A 19,870-nucleotide genomic window follows, 5' to 3' on the forward strand; every position below is an offset into this window, starting at 1 on the left:
GGAGCTGTGACGGGTCACGAGCCCCGCCCGGGACACACACATCCAGGGTCCTCTTCATCTTTTGGCTACATTCCAGCAAGCCTGGGGAACCAGGCTGAAACGGTGTAGCCTGGACCAGCCCCCTCCTGCTCTGGATCCAGGCGGTCGGATACCTTAGACTCACCCACATAAGGGAACCTACAGGGTGAGATTGTTTTTAGCAGAGAAGCCAGGCAGAGGTCAAGGATCCAGGAGCTGCTGTCATCTCGCATCAGGAATCTGTGTCCGCAGGTCTAGCGAGGGCTAGAGCTAAGGCCCTCCGGCTCTGTGACCCCGGGGTGGGGAGGAGAACCAACACCACCAAGGCCCTGATCTGCCATTTCTCTCTGCATGTACCTCTGAAGCCTCCTAAACGACACCAGGCAGCATTCAGCCACCCTGGCGGCTTTTCCTCCAGGTACCTGGAGGTGATTATTGCTGGTATTTTCTGAGCCCGGGAACCCAGTCTTACACACCCATGGCCCTGTCTCTATCCTGCCCTTGCCTTTGCTTAAGGCTCTTATCAGCCTGGCAAAAGGGGGTGTGGACCAAGACAATAAAATCTGGTTTCCTCTCTGAAGAGCTTTACTTGGTTAATTTCCCTGCACGTGGGCAAGTGCCAGCCCGCCGCACCCGGCTTACGAGGGCCACCAGCGGGGCGGCTCCAGGAACGCGGAAGCAACAGGTTCTTTAGGGGGCGGGGACCCTAACTTAGCAACTTCTTACCCAAGAACAGGTGCAGAGATGCTTCTCCCAGGTCTTCTTTCTAGAATAACTAACGGATAGTCCGAGGGAAAAGCAGAAGCTCTGGATTCTGCCCCAAGTTTGGCAAGAGGTTGGTGGGAGTCCAGGGGCCTGTCCTGCTGTCGGTGACCTACCTCCTCCCCTTTGCTCAAAAGCAAAGCCTAGGCCTGAGTCCCCAGAGCAGCGCTGCTGTCAAACGTTCCGCCCGCTCATCCCGTCGCGGCCTCAGACCTCCCCTCCTGGGCACGGACCCGAGCAGCTCCCCGCACGGCTGGCTGTGGGGCTGGTTCCCGGGTGCCTAGGACAGGAACGGTGCTCCTGCCCTGTGTGTGGGTGAACTCTGACCAGCACAGCTGTGGTGTGAGGTCCCTGGACAGAATACTGGTGAAAACGAGGAGACCAACAGAAAACCTTTCTAAGCATGGGGAGGGGAGGGGAGGAAGCAGCTGGAAGCCTCCAGCGGGGAGCACGGAGGTGGCCTCCCCTCCTGTCAGGGTTCACTGCCAGCACTGCCACAAACTCAGCTACACCCCTGGCAAGAGAGGCTTAGAGAAAGGCACGCAGGAGGCTGGGCAGGGGGGCCCTAAAGTACCGCAGAGATGGGAAGACAGGGACCAAGACGAGAGACGCGAGGGACGTCTTCGGAAGGGCAGGGAGCTGGAGGCGGGGCACAAGGCCACACACGCATCGGGTTTATTGGCTCATCACACACACACCAGGTATGTACACAAACATAAATACTCCAATGTACACATTTACACGGGACTCGCAGGTCGCCCCCAACCTCTGTCCCACCCAGGCTCCGTTTTAGGAGAAGGCTTACAGGGGGCTGGCACGAGAAGGTAGGAACCTGGAGGAGGGCGAGGTCCTGCTCCCCTCTCCTCACAGTGCCCCCGAAGGGTCCTGTCCCTTTTCAGCGGCACCGTAGGGCGGGGGCCAGACACCTCCGGTCCCTCTGCTGCGGCTCAAAGCCCGGGGCGCCTCCTCCGATCCTTCTGTCTCCGGTGTAGCGCCTCCTTCCACTCTTCAGTTTCCCGCTCCTCCTTCCTTTCTGCATGTCCCAGCTTCTCGGTCTCTGTGCCCTTGTTTCTCCCAGTGCCTGTAGGGAGGTGGGCCCCAAGCTCTGGAGTCCTTCTGGCCCTCTGCCCTCTCCCGGGGCCTTACAGGAGGCTAGGGCTTCGGCGCAGCTCGGCGGAGGTGCTGGTGCCATCGGCGGGCTCTCTGCTGGGGGTGGGGGCGAGGCCGCGGCCCTCCCCGGGGCAGCCGTGCTGCACCAGGATGTCTGCACACTCCTGGCTGCCAGCCCGGCGCGCGTAGGCCAGTGGGGTCAGGCCCCGGGCGTCCCGGCTCCTCACGTCCACCCCGTACTGCAGAAGGAAGCACATTTTCACAGTTGGCAGGAAAGGTGTGCGTTCCCGGGGAGAAAAAGGCGAGCTGGCTGTCAAGGGGCTGGGGTGAGAAGGTCAGGCCCACCCGCGGGCAGGAGCCCCCGACTCACCCAGATGAGCAGCTGAGTGAAGACGACGTTGGCCATGGCGCTGGAGAGGTGCAGGGCCGTGCGCCCGTCCCCGTCCCCGTAGGTCTCGTTCACCTCCTCCTTGGACCCGTGGGCCAGGAGCATCACCAGCAGCCGCAGGTCGTCTTCCACCACCGCCCGCAGCAGCTGCTGCCCCAGCGGCACGTCCGAGCTGGGCAGCGGGGCCAGGAAGCGCTTCTGCTCGTACTTGGCCCGGATCCAGCGCTCCTTCTCCTCCCTGTGAGCACAGGCAGGGCCAGGCCGGGGTCAGGGGGCGGCAGGGGGACAGCGTGGAGCAGAGAGGAGCCTGAGGGCCCGGGGCGGCCGGAGCCAAGGATGCGGAGGAAGGGGAAAGGAGCTCTGGGGGACCCCCCGGGGGCCGCGGGGACCAGGAGGGCAGGAAGATTGCAGGCAGGGCTCGGGTGGCAGCTTATCTGGCCCTGCAGGAACAAAGGAGGCGGGGGCCTGCACTGGGGGCCCACGCACCACCCTATCTCCCACCCATTCTCCCCATCTCCGCGCCCAGGCAGCGGCCTTCCCGCCACACAGCGATAGGGCCCTGCGCATGCGCCTCCCCGCTGGCCCCCTGACCTGCGATAAGGGCTGAGAAAGGGCCCGTTGTTGCCAGGCGCTGAGTGACAGGCGGGGGAGGGGCCCCCCAGGGGCCCACAGCCAGGCGGAGCGACGGCCGTTTTAACCCTTCCCGCCCTGCCGCAGCCGCCCGGACCCCAGGGCCCCGCGCCCTCACCTGCAGGCGTGGGGCCCCGGCTTCGCGCAGCCATCCAGGGCCCCCTCCCAGACGCTGTTGGCCAGCGCGTTGCCCATGGCGGTCATGACGGCCAGCAGCTCCGGCGGCCAGTCGTCGAGGTCGAGGGAGCGGACCCGGGACAGGTGAGCCCCCAGGTGCCGGTGGGTCCCCGAGCACTCGATGCACATCAGGGCGCCCAGGTTGAGGCTGGCCCAGTCCGGATCTAGGTGAGGAGAGGGGGCACGGTGAAGCCACGGGCACGCGGAGGGAGACCACCAGGAGAGCGCTCCCCGCCCCGTTCTCGGGCCCCCGAGACGCAGCCAAGAAGCCTCCTGCAGAGCCTCCTCCAAGCACCCCCGAGCCCGGCACTCACTGGGGGCGTCGCAGTCGATACAGAAGCTGTTGCCGCGAACGGTGCGCACGGCCTGCACGGCCAGGGCTGCGTTCTGGTTCCCCCGTCGAGTCTGCACGGGCGGGGGTGGCTGGTCAGTCACGAGGCCCACCTGGGCCACCCCCCACCCCCGGCCCCCGTGCCGACCTTGTCCTTGGCGCTGCGGCAGCCCTGCAGGCTGGCGAGGATCTGGGCCTGCACACTCTGCACCCACAGCTCCCGCTCCTCCGCCGTCGAGGCCTCGAAGTGCCACGTCTGCCCGGTGAGGGACACCACCACAAACTCAAACGACTCCTCGGCCTCTGTGGGGACAGGCACGCGCTCCACCACCGGGGCAGGGCCTCGTCGGCACGCACGCCCAGCCCCCGCCCCCGCCTCAAGGACCACGCTCGCTAGGGAACCTGGGTGGGGCTGGGGGCGGAGAGCAGCCTGGAGCCCTCAGCCCTCCATCCTAGCCACCTGTGGCGCCTGGGTGACAGCGTGGGGTGGCAAGGTTCTGGCATCCCTGGCACTGCCAGGAATGGGTCTGGAACCCGAGGGGGGCTTCCTGGGGAAAGCAGAGCTGCGTATCTGGAGAAGGGTGTGATGGGGCACTAGGAGGCGATGCTTGGCGGGGGGGGGCGCGAAGGCGGGTGTGGGTACCATCCGTACATGTCAGCTGCAGCCGCCTCATTTTGCAGCTCATTAAACCCAATATTCCTGACGGCGTCAGCGAGGGGCTCCTGGGAGCCGGGCCCCTCCCCCACCACCCTGGCACCGGCAGGCAGCGAGGACAAGGGGAATGCGGAGAGGAGCAGGGGTGTCCTCCACAAACTAACTCGGATGTGTGAGCAGACAGGGACCTGAGGACACCTGCAGCGACGAGCGCTGCGGGCTGACCGTGACCCCAGGCAGGGTGGTCCAGCTGTCCCAGGCTCTGCCCCACAGGCCCCCATTCTCGATGGTCACCGCCCCGTGGGTGAACACTTCCTAACAAGCAGTGTGGCACAGGAGCCTGTGGGGAGGCCCAAGGGCAACCACACGTTCTGCCAGGACAGCCTCTCCTTCCAGTGACACTGACACCCCCCCGCCTCGCCAAAGTCCTCCTGGAGGGCTCCCGCTCTCAGGCGCCCCCAACAGAGCTGTCTTCATAAAAAACTGGTACCTTTCTCTCCCCAGGCTCCACCATGCCGCCTCACCTTGCCTCCAACCGTCTTTGAACTGCATAACCTTGACCATCTGTGGGGGCTCAGTTCCCTGGTACAGGTGGACCCCGTGCCGTGAGCGCCAGGCACCCCTGTATCACAGGTTGGCTGGGAAAGGCGGCTCCTTCCCTTAGAGGTGATCTCCCCGCAACCTACCCACACCCGTAAGCCTGACCATCAGAGCAGAAACCAGCAACTGTGCACCAATGTAAGTTAAAGTTATGTAGGAGAAAGGCTCCAACCACTGAGAAGAGGCACATTTTGAAGATACTTAGGAAAATCAGAGAAGCAGTGCTATGATTCATGAGGAGTTATGAGAACACACCTATGGAAAAATACCCGAGGAGCTGGAATTCCTCAGCCTAAAGAAGACTAAGGAGAGACGCAGCCAAACACACACACACGTATTAAGCACCTACTTTGTGCCCAGCACTCCTTAAACTCAATGGGTGATACAAGAGACACAGGAAACACGGGTCCTGCCCGCACACCTTGGAAGAGCTACGGGAGCAGCAGCCTGCTGTCTTTTACCTTCTATAAGAATAAAAGAAGTAAGCTCCTGTGTTCACAGAAAGGGTTTAAGGTAGGCAGAAGAAAGAGCTTTTCTAAGATACCAGGTCTCGATGACCAAAAGTTGTAGAGCTGCTTTTACTGGAAATTATTATTAGAAAGTGCTTAATCTGATACAGAAAAAAGGGTGTGACTTTTCAGGTACTATCCCCAAGTCCCGCTGCCCACCTCCTGTGCCCCGGTTTCCCTTGGGGTCCCCCTAACCTTCAGCAGCACTGCTGGGGCCGTCTGGTCGGGGGGTCCCGGTGCTCTTTTTCCTCCGGTGCTTCTTCCGATTGGAGTGGGGAGATGGGGGAGGCTCCAGCTTGGGGCTGGAACTGAGCACCTCAGCTGGGCCACTGGCTGGTGAGGGAGAGGTGGAGACGTGTGGGAAGAGGGGAGGGGGCGGGTACAGGCCCTGCCCTGTGCGCTGGGGTCTCCACCCTGAACTGCAGCTGGGCCCCCGCCTGGGGAGCCACTCCTGCCCTCTGCCACCCCAGACGGGTCTGCCCGGCAAGGCCCGACCCCAGGGCGCCCCTGGCCTCTGAGGAAAAGAGGGTGGAGAGGCACGTGTAGGCACCTCAGGAAGCGCAGGGCGAAGGCGAGGAGGAAACGCTGGCTGCTGCAGCCTGGCGGGCGGAAGGCGGCCGGGGAACGCGCTCACAGGGAGCCGGGCCCCAGCAGCTCCGCACCAAATTTATCCCCAATCACACTCCCCGCTCCTCACAATTAATAGCAGAATTAGAAACAATCAGGGAGCTGCCTAATTACTGTCAATTAGAGCGCGCTAATCAAGCTCCCGTCTCCCGCCCCCCGCCCGCTGCTCACCACTAAATGTCAAACTTCATTAGAGGCAGACACGCGCCCTCCCTCCCTGCCTTCCTCCTTCCAGACTCAACAGAGGGGCCCCGCCAAGGCCAGCACAGGCCGCAGGGCGGTGACCCCGGGAAGGGCCCCCCGGCTCCCCTCTCGGCCCTCCACACCCACCCGCCGGGGGAGCCTGGGCTGGGACAGGGAGGCGGGGCAGACCCTGGGCTGGGGGCGCCCCGCTCCTTGCCACTGTCAGAGCTCAGGCCGAGGCTCAGTGCTTCTGCTGGGATGGGGGCCGGGAGGACAGCTGACGGGCTGCTGCCTGAGGAGGGACGGGAGCGGCAGGTGTGTCCGGTCCCCAGGGAGTCTCCTCCCTCTTCCCCCTCCCTTAGGAAAGGAGGGCAGAGCTGTGCCCATTTCCCTTTAGCCTTCAGAGCTGCTGACAGATCTGGGGCCGGAGGGTTAGGACGCGGGTGAGAGTGAGGGGAGAGCGGGGAGATGCTCGCTGAAGAGGCAGGGGGAAGACGCAGGGGGAAAACGAGGTAAAACACTGACAAAGGGAAGAAGGTGAGAGCGCGAAGGAGAGCAGGTGGAGGTGGGAAGGCGTCGCGACCGCCTAGACGGGTGGGGCCGCGGCCATCCCAGGGCAGCGCAGGGGAGAAACTGCCCTTCCGGACACCTCCCCGATCCTGTCTGCGGGGACCCCCTCTCCACGCGGGTAACTCGCTGCTTTCGGAACGTGTTTCAAGCCCCCAGCCTCCGACCGCCCTACGCCCCTGCCTCCCTGTCCCCCCGCGGCGAGGATGATGAACTGGCTGCACGGGGGGCTGATGGGGATGCTGGGGCTGCGGGAGCCACCAGCGCCGCCTGGGGACAGCAGTGGGCGGGCCAGGCTGCCGGGGGAGGGTCTCTAGCGCCAGCCACGGGCGAGGGCCTGGGGACAGCCCGGGGGCAGCCATTTCCCAGGCGCGGCCCCGGCCCTGCAGAGCAGACTCTGCCACGGGCCCCGGGGGCTCCGCCGGCCCCTTCCCCGTCTCGGCCCACCAGCCGCCCTCCGCCGCGGCGTCACCGGGTCCTGCGTACCTGGGGGCAGGGCAGCGGCCTCGCTCCACTGGTCGGCACTGGACACGGAGCAGGAGCGCTGGTGCAGCCCTTCTGGGCGCTGGCCAGCCCCGGCCGGGCTGCTGGCTGAGTGGGGGGCACCTGGGGGGCGGAAGGGTCAGACTGGAAGGGGAGGCCGGGGGAAGGGTACCCACAGACTGTCCTGAAAGTACAGCTACAGGCAGAGCTTGAGACATTCCAGCAGGATATGGACCAGAAATGAGGGGCTCCTGGGTTCCCCAGGCACTGGGCCAGGCTCACTGGAGAACCAGAGGCCTCGCACAGGCCCTCCACGCCTGGGAGGCAGCCGGACCCAGACGTCACACCCACCCTCTCCACGAACACAAAGGTCCGTGCCTCTGTGCCCTCCCCGTGACGGTGCGCGGGAAGCGGGGGGCGTGGGACCGTCCCCCCATCACTGTCGAACTGCTCCCCTGCTCCCCCATCCCCCGCCCCTGCTGGTCAGGCCCCGAACCCCACATTCCAGGCCACGTATACCATGTGCTGTGCCTCAGCTTTGCTGCCATTCTGACGAGAAATAAGTGTATCACATTCAAGTAATTATGTCTAATTAGTATTAGTAATTATCCTGTTGGGCTGGAGAAAATTAATCTTTGGTTTCCCATCGGGGAAGAACGGCAGAGCCAGGGGGACGGGAGGCTCCAGCAGCACCAAGGCCGGGGCGGCGCGGCCGGCAGTGCTTGCCCTCTCCGGGCCCCGGGCCACCAGTGGGGAGGCCGTGGGAACAGCTCCGGGGCCCCAGGGCCAGCCATGGAGAGTGACTGCCCTCTCATCTCAGCCGACCTGAGACTGGGCGGGGCCTGAGGCCGGAAGGCCACGGCCACGTGTCTGAACTGAACGTGGGGGAGCTGGCCGGGCGCGTGACAGGCGAAGGTGGGCCTCTGGACAAGCCAGAGGGAGGGGCGCGCGGCAGACACCAGGCCCCGGACCTGCCCCGCAAGCACACGGGGCACGTTTCTGGAAGCCGAGGGGCAGGAAGCTCTAAGCGGAAGCCGCTAGAAGGTAAAGGAACAGGCCAGACGCCCCTGATGCTCTGGGGACGGCACGGCACGGAAAGGTGGGGGCGTTCTGTGTTTCTCTTGTATCTGTCATAACACCCAAAGCAAGACCAGACACACAGTAAGTGCTTAGTGACATACGTGTGCACCGTGCCGGCCCCCGCAAGGCCACACGCTGCTGCTCCTTCTCCAGAATCCTGCCCCTCCCACTCCGCCTAACAGGTCCCTGCAAACTTAGCCTTTCTCGGGGTCCCCCGCCCCCCATCAGGAAACCTTCCAGGGGAGCAGCCCCGGTCCTAACTTCTCAGACCCGTGCTCCTCGCCACGCCTCGCCTGCTTCCACCTGCCCGGGGTTCCAGATCGTATTCCCCCCTCGCCCCCAGCCCCACCCAAAGACACCACAGGCCCAGCTTCCTCCCCAAGCCCCCCAACCCAAAACCCCGAGGGAGGGAACGCGCGTTCCCTTTTCTTTGTTAATTCTCCCATTACGCCTGCAACCCCACAATCAGTGTGCACTGTAATTGTCGAATTTGATGCTAATGATTAATGAATTAAACATGGAGCCATCAATTAGTCCTCGGAGGATAATTCTGCATAAAGCAGCGGATAATGTAATTACAGTAACAAAGATAATGAGATGTTAACATCGCCCGGTGAGCGGAGACATGTGTGAGTGTGCGCGAGGTCGGTGGCGCTGCGCGGCGGAGGGGACGCGGCGGCGCGGGTGGCGCCCGGCCACGTGTTCCGGGGACGCCGGCGGGTGCTGGCGAGGACGTGGGTGAGCGTGCCGCACGCCCTTCTCCACGCGCCACTTCCGCTCCCCAGGGGAGGGCATCCAGGGCCCAGGCTGTGACGGACAGGGCGTCGAAGGGCTTCGCTCCTCTGGGGAAGCAGCCAGCTTTCCTCTCTCCGCCTGCCTGCGAGGAAAGGCTCCCCTTCCTTCCACTCACGCCTCCAGCTCCCTCTGGTGTCATCCGAGCACCCCCGAGCCAGTCCACGGGCAGCTCCGGGGAGGCCCCCACCCCGGGGCAGAGACCCAGGACCACCCAGGACTGCCGTGGCCTGTTTGCCCCGGACCGGCCTCCCCGCCCCCACGTGCACCCCCACGGGCGGCTCCGGGCACCCTACCCATCTTTCTGTCCTTAGCTTCCCTCCCTCCCTCCCTCCCTGCATCCACTAGCACACTCTCTCTCTCTGCCTAATTCAAGGGCTCAGAGGACAGAACGTAGCTTCCCACGTCAGGCACGCGCAGTCCAAACCCAGCTCCCACTTCACGTGGGATCTTACAGGCGAGTTACCGAACCCCTCCGAACCGTCGTCTCCGCACCCACAGCCTGGGCTTGATCATCTCAACTTCAGATCTGCCGCACCCGGCACCCCCCACCAGCAGTGTCCGTGCCCCCCGCGCCTCCCAGCGCCTCCAGACTGGGTGGTGGCCCTCATCTCCAGGAGCGCACTCAGGAGGCTCCCGCTCTTCTGGGCCCGGGGAGGAGTCTGCCCGGCCTGCAGCTTCTCTCTGAACTCAGTCTTCTCTGAACAAAGACCCCCGCCTCTCGCTGCCGACCTGAGGGGGTCCCCAGGTTCACCCCAGGCAGCTCCGTCCCCTCCCGCCTCCCTCCCGGCCCACGTGGCACGCTTGGCTGAGATGCGGCCCTGGTGGCGGAGGTCCCGTCCCCACCTTCCCCTGCCTCAGCTCCCGACACGGATGCCACCCGTCAGCACGAGGCTACCTGTCCCCGTTCTCATCCGCCAGGCTGTCCACTGGCCGCCGCCTCGACGAAGCCCACGGGGGCAGCGTTCTGGCAAAGGCGTTTGGCTGTGCTGACCCCCGAAGAGAGACAGCTGGCGGCAGGCGTGCGCGGAGCCCTGAGGACCCGGGCCCCACCACGGCGCGCCCCACCCCCCCAGAGCAACGAGGCCACGCTCGCCACACACCCCCCGCCTCAGCAGCCCTCACCTGTGCCCCCACCCAGCTGCGTGCTGCTCCGCTCCAAGGCCAGCCCGTTGGCCCGCGGGCTGGTGCCGGGGGCTGTGGCTGGCGAGGCTCGGGGCAGGCGCTTCCCTGGAACCTTGACGGTGGTCCGCAGCAGGTCGATCTCCTTGCCGTGGATGTTCTGCATGTAATCCTAAGGCCACGTGGACGAGACAGAGGAAGACTCGTGAGGACAGGTCACTCTTCGGCAGCACCCCATCTCTGACCCCCCCCCCCAACTCCCGGGTCTCTCCCCCGTGCTGCCGGGGTGGGGCGCAGGGGGCCAGCCCAAGTCTCGTGGAGCCCGCAGCACGCCTCCAAGTCCGCCCATGTGCAGCTCGGGAGCGGGGCAGCGGTGAAGGGTCTGGAGCCAAGAGTGAGGCGCAGGGCTCCTCTAGGGAAGACAGCTCAGCAGGCCACGCAAAGGAGCCCAAGCGTCAAACCGAGATGGGATTTAGGGAGAGAGGGCCGTGTGGCTCAGGAGAGGAGCCGACAGGTGCCGTGGGATGTGGACGACTGGATTGCCCTGGGTGGCTGGTCACCAAGGACTTCAGCCCTGTTTTCAGAAGCTCCCACCACCACTTGGGGCTTCGAGAACTTTTAAAGCCTAGAGCAGCCCTCAGTCCTTCGAATGGTGCCTGACAATCAATGCTGAACAGTTAAAGGGAAGCCTTTGCTTCCTTTTGCTGTTCTTAGGAATACTGGGACAAGTCCATGCATGGTTCCACAGACGCCAGTGGGTATCCCATCAGCAGTAACAGTAACAACCGCTAACATCATTGCAGCACCCCCACCCCGCCACGTGCCGGGCGACCACTGAACCACTGCTGTATACCACGTCTACCGTTCGTACGCTGCCTCACGATCGTCGCAAGCACCTAGGAGCACGGTGTTACTATGCCCACTTTGCAGATGAAGAAACTGAGGCTTACAACGCTTAACCTGCCCAAGGTCACACAATCAGCAGGTGACAGAGCCAGATGCAAGCCCAGGCTTTTCAGATTCCCAAGGCTCCGCACGGAAGGCACACTTCCTCCTCAGCCCAGGAGCAAACCCACCTTCGAGTCAACACCCGGAGGGCCCTGGAAGTGGGCGAGGGGGGAGGGACGCCGGCATCGGGAGCTGCTGGGTGCTGAGCCCCGCCGTCCACTCTCCCCACTTCAGCCTGGGCCACCCCACCCCCCACCCCAGGAGTGGCACCTGGTGGGGTGCGGGTGGAATGCAGAGCCCTGCCCGCCCTCTGGCTTCCTGCTCGAAACCCGGCCCAGCTGGGTCTGGGCCCCGCTCTCCCCATCCCTCCTTCCAGGCCCCTGGCACCAGCGAGCTCCCGGGCAGTTCCCAGCAAACGGCCTCCATAAAATGTGCCAAAAGCTCCTTCCCGGGGGTGCAATCTGGGCCACCGGCGCTGGTTTCCCTCTGGACGGAACTCCATTCACTGGACTTGGGACGGGCACCTCTCCTCCCGCAGGGGCGCCTCTGGAGTGTCCTGCACTCAGGGCGCTTCCCTGAACGCCCGGCTCAGACGGAGTCTTCACGTCCTTCCAGGCCCCGAGCCTTTCGCCCTACCCGCTCGGCATCCCTTCCTGTCACCCAGGTGTTCTCCTGCCTTCTCATATTTTACCTTCAGGGAAAAGGGACAAGGTCTTCTGCTTAAAAGAGCTGACGGGGCGTGCTGCCTTTCGGGAAGCAGGGCCAGGGCGGGCTGGCTGGCCAGGGGCTCAGGGGCTGCCCCTCGCTCTGTGCATGACCAAGAGGACATCAAGTGGAAAGGGGTCAGCTGGCCCTAAGGAGCCAAGAGAACGTGGGCGTTTCCAGGGAGGAAGAGGACTGAGAACAAGGAAACAGAGAGCACCTGGCTCCGGCCCCCTCCTGCCCTTGTGCGAGAATTCACCGCAGGACAGGTCACCAAGGGGCCAGCGGGAGGACCTGCGGGAGGACCGTGGGGAGGACGGAGCACCACTGATGCTCACACGCTGGCCTCACCAGTCAAGCCCGGCTCCAGGAGACTGGCCGGGCCTGTACTCACTCTTTATGCTCCGAGCGTTTGTGACACCGTCACAGGCAGATGGCCCTTCAGAAGGACCATGGGGCCCAGCCAGCTGGAGGAGGAGCTCCCTGCCCTGCAGCTTTGCGCTGCGTCCACGCCCACCGTGTGCTGTGTGAGGGGCGGTGTGGGTGCCTGGCCCCAGGCATACCCTGCTCCTCGCCAAGTCTCAGAAGCACAGAACAACATCAGCCGGAAGTCGGCAAGAGCTGGCTCCACCCACGGGAGGAGCCCTCTGATGCCCTCTCCCTCCTGCTCTGCTCAGTGCTGCCAGGGCTCTGTCCCCACCCCGAGTCCCCCTCCTGTCCCCGGGTCCCTTCTCCAGCACACTCAGCCCACCCCACCCAGTGACCGCGGGCCCTCTGGCCTTGCGCTCGGCCCAGCTTCCAGTATGTGACCTCACTGTCTCTGCCTCCTCACTCCAGGCCTGACACCCCCTGACTCGGCTTCCGCGTGCACCCATCCCAGGTCCCTGCACACAATCACATCGTAGCTCGGCAGCTCAACTAAGACGACTGTCAACAGCTGGCTGGGCCGAAGGCGCAGCTGCAGTCCCTCTCCTGGGGGAGGGGCTTGGGCTGCTCTAGTTCACAAGGAGGTCACAGCAGCTGCAACAGTTTTCAGGCCCCACGACAGCCCTGGGATGCCCAGGCTGGGACCTGGGGCGGGGCGGGGGGGGGTGGGGGTTGGGACGCTGACCTCAGGCCAAGGAAAGGAGCTGCACGGAACTGACTCTGTTCAGGGCCAAGGAGCCAGCCACCCCCATCAGGGGAAAGGACTGGCCCTGGGCGTCTCCGGCCACCCCGGCAGGCACCGGCTGCCCGGGGGCCGGGCCCAGAGGCGAGGCTGGCCCCGAGGAGAGTGCGGCCAGGAGCTCAAGAGGCAGCAGCAGGGACGGGGCGTCGGGCAGAGCAACGACGTTTCCCTCCGTCAGCAGAACGGGGGCTCGCGGTGGCAGCGGCGGCTGCTCAGGAGAGCGGTCACCACGGCTGCCTTTATTACCCACCATCAAACAGCAATTTCTTCCCCAGCCTCCTCGCTAATTACCCAGCCAGCGTTCTCATCTCGTTTTATTACTGGAATTAACAACGAGTTCAGAGCGTGGAAAGCTATTAAGATGTGTGATTAAGCCACATTCAATTAGTTTCTACAAACAATTTAATTGATGTTGCAGATAGAATTAACAGAAGGTGATTGTGTGAATGGCTCCGCTGGCTGCAAAATGGGGGAGGCTGTGGCGGGCTCTCTCGGGCCAGGCAGGGACCGGGCATGAGGCTCGAGACCTGCCCACCAGCCCTTCCTCCGCACGCCTGTCCGGTCCACCCTCCGTGGGCGAGTCCCCAGCACCGCGTCCCCAGCACCGCGGGCTGCCCTCAGGTCTCCCGGGTGGGGAGCCGGGCTAGGCCTGGAGCTCTGCGTGTGCCTCCCGAGTCCCAGAGGGGCCTTCCTCCGTGGCCCCCTCACAGGAGGGCACCTCTAAGGAAAGAGGGCGACTCCCGGGGAAGGAGGGTCCCCGCTCCCTGCTGGCAGCTGGGACGCTTGCTCAGGCTGGAAAACACAGCAAAGGGGGTATGGAGGCAGGTGAGGCAGCAACAGGAGTGCGGTGGCCGCCAAGGAGGGAAGCAGAGAGGCCAGGAGAGGACAGAGCAAAGCAGCCTCTGCCGGGAGGGATCAGGCCCCTGGGGCCGCGCACCGAGACCCCTGGCTTGGCCTCACTCGCGCTTTCCCTGTCGCCACAGTCTCGAATCTGAGGCACGTCTCCTGGACGAGACGAGGAGCGTCTACAGGGCAGGGAGGCTGCTGTCTGCACGTGCTGTTGCTCCTCGGGGCATCCAGCGTCGGGGGGAGATGGGGAAGGACATGGGGAAGGACGTGCACGTTGACCCTGGAGCCAGAGGGCAGCCAGTAAAGGGCTGACACATGGGCAGGCCACGTGGGGCCTGGCGCACCAGCAGAATGACCTCACGAGAAAGCAGCGACGGGCGGGAAGGCCCCGCCACCAGACCCGGTCCCGAGCCTGACACGCTAAGCCACACACGGTTCACGAGTGCGTGCTGGAAGGGGCTCCGAGAGCGTCGGCCACCCGGCCAGGCCAGGCAGGTAGGCTGCCGGCTCCTCCCACACCGCCCACCTTACTTGCCCCAACATAAGTCTCCAGGGACTCTCAGGCAGCCCCGAAGGGAGGCACACGCCTGGCACGTGCAGAAAAACCTGAGTATCGTTAGAGTCAAAGGCGTGGGGCCCAGTCTCAGCTCAGCCACTGGCTGGGTGACGGATGATCCGACAAACCCCACCGAGCCTCTGCTCTCCAGTTTGTTAAGTTGTGTGTAAAAACAGCAATCCCTGGGCCTCTACTTTCCCCTCTGCAACCGAAACCAAAATCAAACACGACTCCCGGCACGCCCCTCCCTGTCCCGAGACCCCGCTCCCACCCGCTCCTCCTCTCTCTGGGGCCGGGGGACAGCAGGGGGGACAGGGGACAGCAGGGGGGACAGAGCGCCCGGGCAGCGCAGCACGAAGCGGGAGAACAGGCAAGGATGCAGCAGAGGGGAGGGGGAAGGCCACCGCCACGAGGTGGGGAGACAGAGGCCTCAGACAGGTCAGCTGCCCAGGCCCGGAGGCGCCGGAGCAGGGACACGTGCGTCCTGCCTGGGCGGTGGGCGCTGCGAGGCAGGAGGCCCCAGACGCCCCTGCTGGGAAGCACGGTGGTCCTGCTTCTGCTGGCCGGGGCGCTGCACCCGCAGACGCTCCGTTCTTCCTAAGACACGTGCCTCTCGTCAGGGCTCTGCCAGCAGCCGCGCTGCCCCTCGTCCTGCACGGACTCGACAGCGGGACCAGGTCTTGGGCGAGGAGGAGGCCAGAGGACGGCACCCAGGAGCCTTTGTGCTAAAGCCCCAAGGTCCCCTGGCTGTGGCCCCTTGTTTAACCCCTGGCCCGGGGTATCTTGGCACCAGCAGCTCCCACCCTGTGCAGTAAGAGGCCCTGAGCTGAGGGCAAGGGCCGGTCCAGAGGCACTCAGAGCACCAGGCTGGGCTCTGGCCTGACCGGAGAGGCCCACACCAGGCCCGTGGGCTTTCTCAGCCGTCCTGGGCGGTGCTCTCGGGGCTGGGCTATGGCCGAACCGTGGACCCCAGTGCCTCCCAGTCGGGCGCCCTGACACCTTGTGCAGATGCAAAGGCAGGCGAGGGACCCTCCGAGGCAAGCCTGGGGCCTCCGAGCCGGGGGTGGGGCCGGCCCACGTGCTGTGCTCGAGGGGCTTCACAGGAGAACTCATTAGCCCCACAGTGGGGTGGTGACAGAGATGGATTCTGGTGACAGCTGTGTGCTGGAGCCACGCAGCGAGGGGAGGGGAGGAAGGCAGGGTGGGGGAGCTGCCGGGGGCCACTCCGCCGTCACCGCGCCACACGCCCTCCAGGCCCCTCTGCCCGCGAACAGCACCCCCCACGCTCCTCTTCCCCAGGGGGCCGGTGCAGGCCCCACGCCACCCCCAGCAGCCCTGGCTTAACTGCCCTGGTGCTCCCCACCATCCCAGGAGGCCAGGGGCAACCCCACTGGTGTGGTCCCCTAGACACAACTGTCAGCAACACCGGCACCCCCCAACTTGAGCGATACTACGTAAACGGCCCCAGTCCGGCTCTTGAAACAACGAAGGTGTAGGAGGTAGAACCCGACTTGCACACCAGCCTAGTCCAGGGGTGACTGTCCCTGGGGGTGAGTTTACTCAAACAGGGCTTGGCCAAGACTCAGAGCTTTTGTGCAGCATTCACCCGGGCCTGGGTCTCGGGCCCCTTCTCGAGGGAGGGTCTTTGTGAGCTGAGGTCTGCTCCCCTCCGGCCCTGGACTCACGTCAGCTTCTCGCCCTCCGAGCCCAGCCTCCCCCAGGCGCGGCCCCCCGGACTCACGTGCAGGCTGGGGTGGTAGGTGAGCAGCCCGTTGTCACACAGGGTCACGTACTTCTTCTTCCACTCCTTGTTCAGGGACTTGCCGCTCCGCTTTAGCAGGATGCCCTGAGGACAGAGGCTGGGTCAGAGACAGGGGCCAGGCCCACGCCACAGCCACGGGGACGGTCTCAGTGTCCACAGGTCACATCGTCCTTAATCCCCTGTCCTCCCGGGTCACTGTGTTTCTCTCCCTGCTGAACTAGGGACAGCCAGCTGGACAAAGCCATCTACGGAACTCGGCTGCCCCGACCGTCCTCAGGAGGCAGCTTGGGGCCACCTCTCCAGTTACTGCGGACCACTGTCCCATGGCGGGGGGTGTCCCTCCCCCAGGTTGCGGGACTACGTCAGCAATGGCAGGCGGGGGTTTAGACGGCCTCCCAGCAGTGATGCTTCCCCCACGGTCTCCAGGAACGGGGCGGAACGACTTCACAGAGACCTCAGGAGGGCCCGGGCCCTGACCCCCTACCTCCATGGCAGCCCCAGAATAGGGCAGAAAGGCCCCCAACCGTCCCCAGAACGCCCCAGTCTCCCCCAAGGCAGGCAGTGGGAAGACCCAGCCATACAGCCCGGCAACCAAATCTCCTGTGTGAGCTGACAAAGACACTGTGGGGAGGTCAGGAGGGCGCTGGGATGAACAAGAGCTCCACAAGGGTGAGGATGCGGGAGGGTGGTTCCTGGACACCCTCAGCACTGGCCACACGCTCGGATGCAGCAGGCGCTCAGGAAAGAGGTGGACGGTGGGGAAACGCCCGCTGAGACCGTGCAGAGGTCAGAGGTGCTGAAAGCGGGGGGTGGGCCCCACAGAGGAAGACGAGACGTTACCATCCACACCCACGGACAAAACCTCTGCTGTCCTCCCCTAATGATGGCCCCGACGGTCCCTCACCCACGGCTGGCTCTCGCCTGGAAACAGCAGACAGCAGAGCAGAATGGCTGAGGATGGAGCCGGGGTCAGGACGGCACGTGGACGTGCACGGGCTGCAGATTCCCCGGGACTGGCATCACCCCTGTGGGGCCCCCTCCCCAAACTCAGGAGGGCTGAGAAGACGCGGTGCTCCCCAGAGAGTCCTAGACAGAACTCCTACACGTCCCACCCCACGGCTGGGGTGGCCTCGGCTGGGCGAGAGTGGGCCGCACGCCAAGTCCCCCACCAGTGGGTCACAAGGGAGCTGCCAGGGCTCCTGTGTCAGCCAATCCTTGGGGGAGGGCCCTGCCCCCTGCAAGAGACTCAGTGTGAGAGAGGGTGGGGGCTAAACCCCCGATTCCATGACACCCTGCCCCGCGAAGGCCCACTAGAAGGCTCAGCCCTGGAGGAATCAGGTTAGCCAACAGGTGGTTTGGGACTCCCACCTGGCCTCTCCCCACAACGGGGACGGAGGTGGAGGTGGAGGTAAGAAAGGGCCCCACATTCCAGTCCTGCTTTTCAACAGGTGTCTCCCGCCCTTGCTCCCGACCCCACTTCCTTCCTCTATCCTCCTCCTCCTCCTGCCCCCAAAGACGGAAGCAGCCGTGGGAGGTGAGGCCACCTGAGGACACTGCTGCTACCGGGTCCCCCTTTCCTCACGAGGAGCTGCTGAAGACCAGGGGTGTGACCGGCACCTTCACTAGACAACAGGGGGGCTGGAACATCCCAGAAGGCAACCGGGCTCCGTGAAGAAGCCTTGGTGACCCGCCTCGGGGCGTGGCACCCACCCCTCACAGGCCAAGAATGTGCAAACAGTTCGGCTCTGCCTCTCCGCTGACTGTGGACCATGAGGGCTGCCCACCAGGCTGGAGAAGGCTCCCTCGGGACAGGCTGGCTCACCTGCACCGCACCTCGCTCCCCCCCTTCCCAGCCACCCTGCAGCCTGGATGTGAGATGCCACAAGGGCCTCTGCTCTCCAGTCCTTCACACCTGAGCCCGCCTGCCCTCCTCTGTTCCTCCATCTTCATCAGGTTCCCTCCCGGTCCAAACCCGGGTCTTGGTCAAGGGAAAGGGAAGCCAGGCTCTGCGCCCCCTTCTGCCACCAACTAGCTCTTAACATCAAACAAGTCTTGTCACTGCCTGGGCCTCAGTCTCCTGGGGAGCTCGGTCTCACCTACGACTCACCTATGGAGCCTGAGCTCGGATTCACGTACGGAGCCCCCTCCCCCTCACAGCAGGAAATCAGGAGTCAGGATGCCAGGGAGGCTGGTGGAGGAGGAAGGCCCTTTTCCATCCAGAACTCTCTCCCCTCCTTCACTCGGGCCCCGCTCGGGAGGATGCCCAGGGGCCGCGGACAGCCGTAATGATGCTCTGACGCTCGTTAGCAGGGGGCGTGGGAGGAGCCCGGGCGGGGGCGGGGGGCGAGGAGCGAGCGCGGCTGCGGGGGCTCGACCCGCGCCCGCGCGCTCCGCCCGCCTCTCACCTGCCCGCCCGCCCGGCCCTGCCCTCCCCGCGCTCCGGCCCGCTCGCGGCCCGTGGCAAGGAGGGAGAGCGAGCTCCAGGGGTTCCTGCTCCCCTCCCTGGCCGGCCGGCTGCGCACGGCGGAGCAGGAAGCAATCTGGGGCGGAATGGGAGCGGTGCGGAGGCGACAGCCCCCAGAGGACCCGTTCCCGCCGCCGCCTCCCTCCCAGCTCCGCCAGCCGGCTTAATTGCGGAGTCCGGATTGATTGGGAATGCAAATGGCAACTGAAATGCAATCTCCACTCCCAGCAGGAGCAAGGGGGGAGGGGGAGGAACGGAATGGGGAGAAGAGCGGGACAGGAGGGCGGGAAAGGGGTTAGCCCGGCGCCGGGCTGCGGGGAGGTGCGAGATGAGGGGGCGGGAGGCGGGGCTCCAAGAACGGCCACCGGGCCAGGAGAGCAGGGAGTGGACGGACGCCCCGTCCCAACGGCAGGCATGCCCCCAAACTCCCGTGTGACCCCGTGCAGCTCCACACCTGCCTCCCGCTGACAGCACCCCGGGGCTCTCAGCCCAGGCTCAGCCCCGTTCCTCCTCCTGAGGGTCCGAGGTTTGGAGGCCTGTGACGCTCAGGTGACCTAGCTGACCCCTCCGACCGGACCAGGGCCCCAGATGCAAGTTCACGGAGCTTCATCCCCCACCCCACAGCCCCCACTTCCCCTCCATGTAGAGGATTCAGGAAACAGATAAATTGGGCCGGACCCCAGACAGGAAGAGGGCTACACTTATCTCAAAGCGAGGGTAGATGGGGGGGGGGCATTTTATTTGTTAAATGTTTACCTGTGCGTGTGTCAATACTCAGAAAGCACATGCCAGAAAGCAGGGAGTGACAGCCCGCTGCCTGGAGCACGTCCTGTCGCCTGACCCGGCCAGGGGCCTACAAGGAGGCCCTCTGTTGGCTCAGCCCCAGAGACACGCAGTCACACCACCAACAGGTTTATGGACCAGTTCTGCCGCCAGACACGCACAGGGACAGGGAGGAGACCGCCCACTGCCATCCTCCCAGCCTCTCCACGCACCCCTGGGTAGGCTGACCCACTAGAGTGGTCCCTGCCGGACATCACTGGGTTGACATTTCAGGAGAGGGCTGGGCGTGGAGTGACACAGCACTCCCCACTCTGTCCTCTGGGCCCTGAAACCCTTCCTGGGCTCTCCATTCCCAAAGGACCATCACTGTGGGGTCAAAACCCCCATCCCTAACACAAGAATTCTGGTCACACTGTCTGTGGGCTCCAGAAGCCCCTGTCTCGAGGGCCAAACCTGACCACGGGGCCCTGGCCAGGCCGACCTCAGGTGCTCCAGCCACACCAGTCTCCTCTGTGGTCAAAAACTGACGTCACGGCCCCTGTAGACACGGAATCTCTAACCACCGGCTCCCAAGAAGAGCTGGGCCAAGCACAGCATCCTGTGG

General features: G+C 64.7%; 1 protein-coding gene across 10 annotated transcripts in view; it reads right to left on the reverse strand.

Moving 5' to 3' along the window:
* Nucleotides 1–1,419: 1,419 nt before the first annotated feature.
* AGAP3 (ArfGAP with GTPase domain, ankyrin repeat and PH domain 3) overlaps nt 1,420–19,870 on the reverse strand; it is a 57,613-nt gene continuing 39,162 nt past the window's right edge. For 7 of the 10 annotated variants that reach the window (XM_057731308.1, XM_057731312.1, XM_057731305.1 and 4 more), the window contains exons 10-18: nt 15,999–16,103; nt 10,038–10,206; nt 7,044–7,163; nt 5,376–5,513; nt 3,565–3,719; nt 3,400–3,490; nt 3,027–3,249; nt 2,261–2,516; nt 1,420–2,129 (exon numbers count right to left, since the gene is read on the reverse strand). In XM_057731308.1, coding sequence (XP_057587291.1) covers nt 1,923–2,129; nt 2,261–2,516; nt 3,027–3,249; nt 3,400–3,490; nt 3,565–3,719; nt 5,376–5,513; nt 7,044–7,163; nt 10,038–10,206; nt 15,999–16,103 — 1,464 coding nt within the window. In that variant the 3' untranslated portion in view covers nt 1,420–1,922. The remainder of the gene's footprint in view (nt 2,130–2,260; nt 2,517–3,026; nt 3,250–3,399; nt 3,491–3,564; nt 3,720–5,375; nt 5,514–7,043; nt 7,164–10,037; nt 10,207–15,998; nt 16,104–19,870) is intronic. The other 3 variants (XM_057731310.1, XM_057731309.1, XM_057731306.1) reach the window with 2 other exon arrangements.

Source organism: Hippopotamus amphibius, chromosome 4 (assembly GCF_030028045.1).
Source record: "Hippopotamus amphibius kiboko isolate mHipAmp2 chromosome 4, mHipAmp2.hap2, whole genome shotgun sequence".
Taxonomy (NCBI): domain Eukaryota; kingdom Metazoa; phylum Chordata; class Mammalia; order Artiodactyla; family Hippopotamidae; genus Hippopotamus; species Hippopotamus amphibius.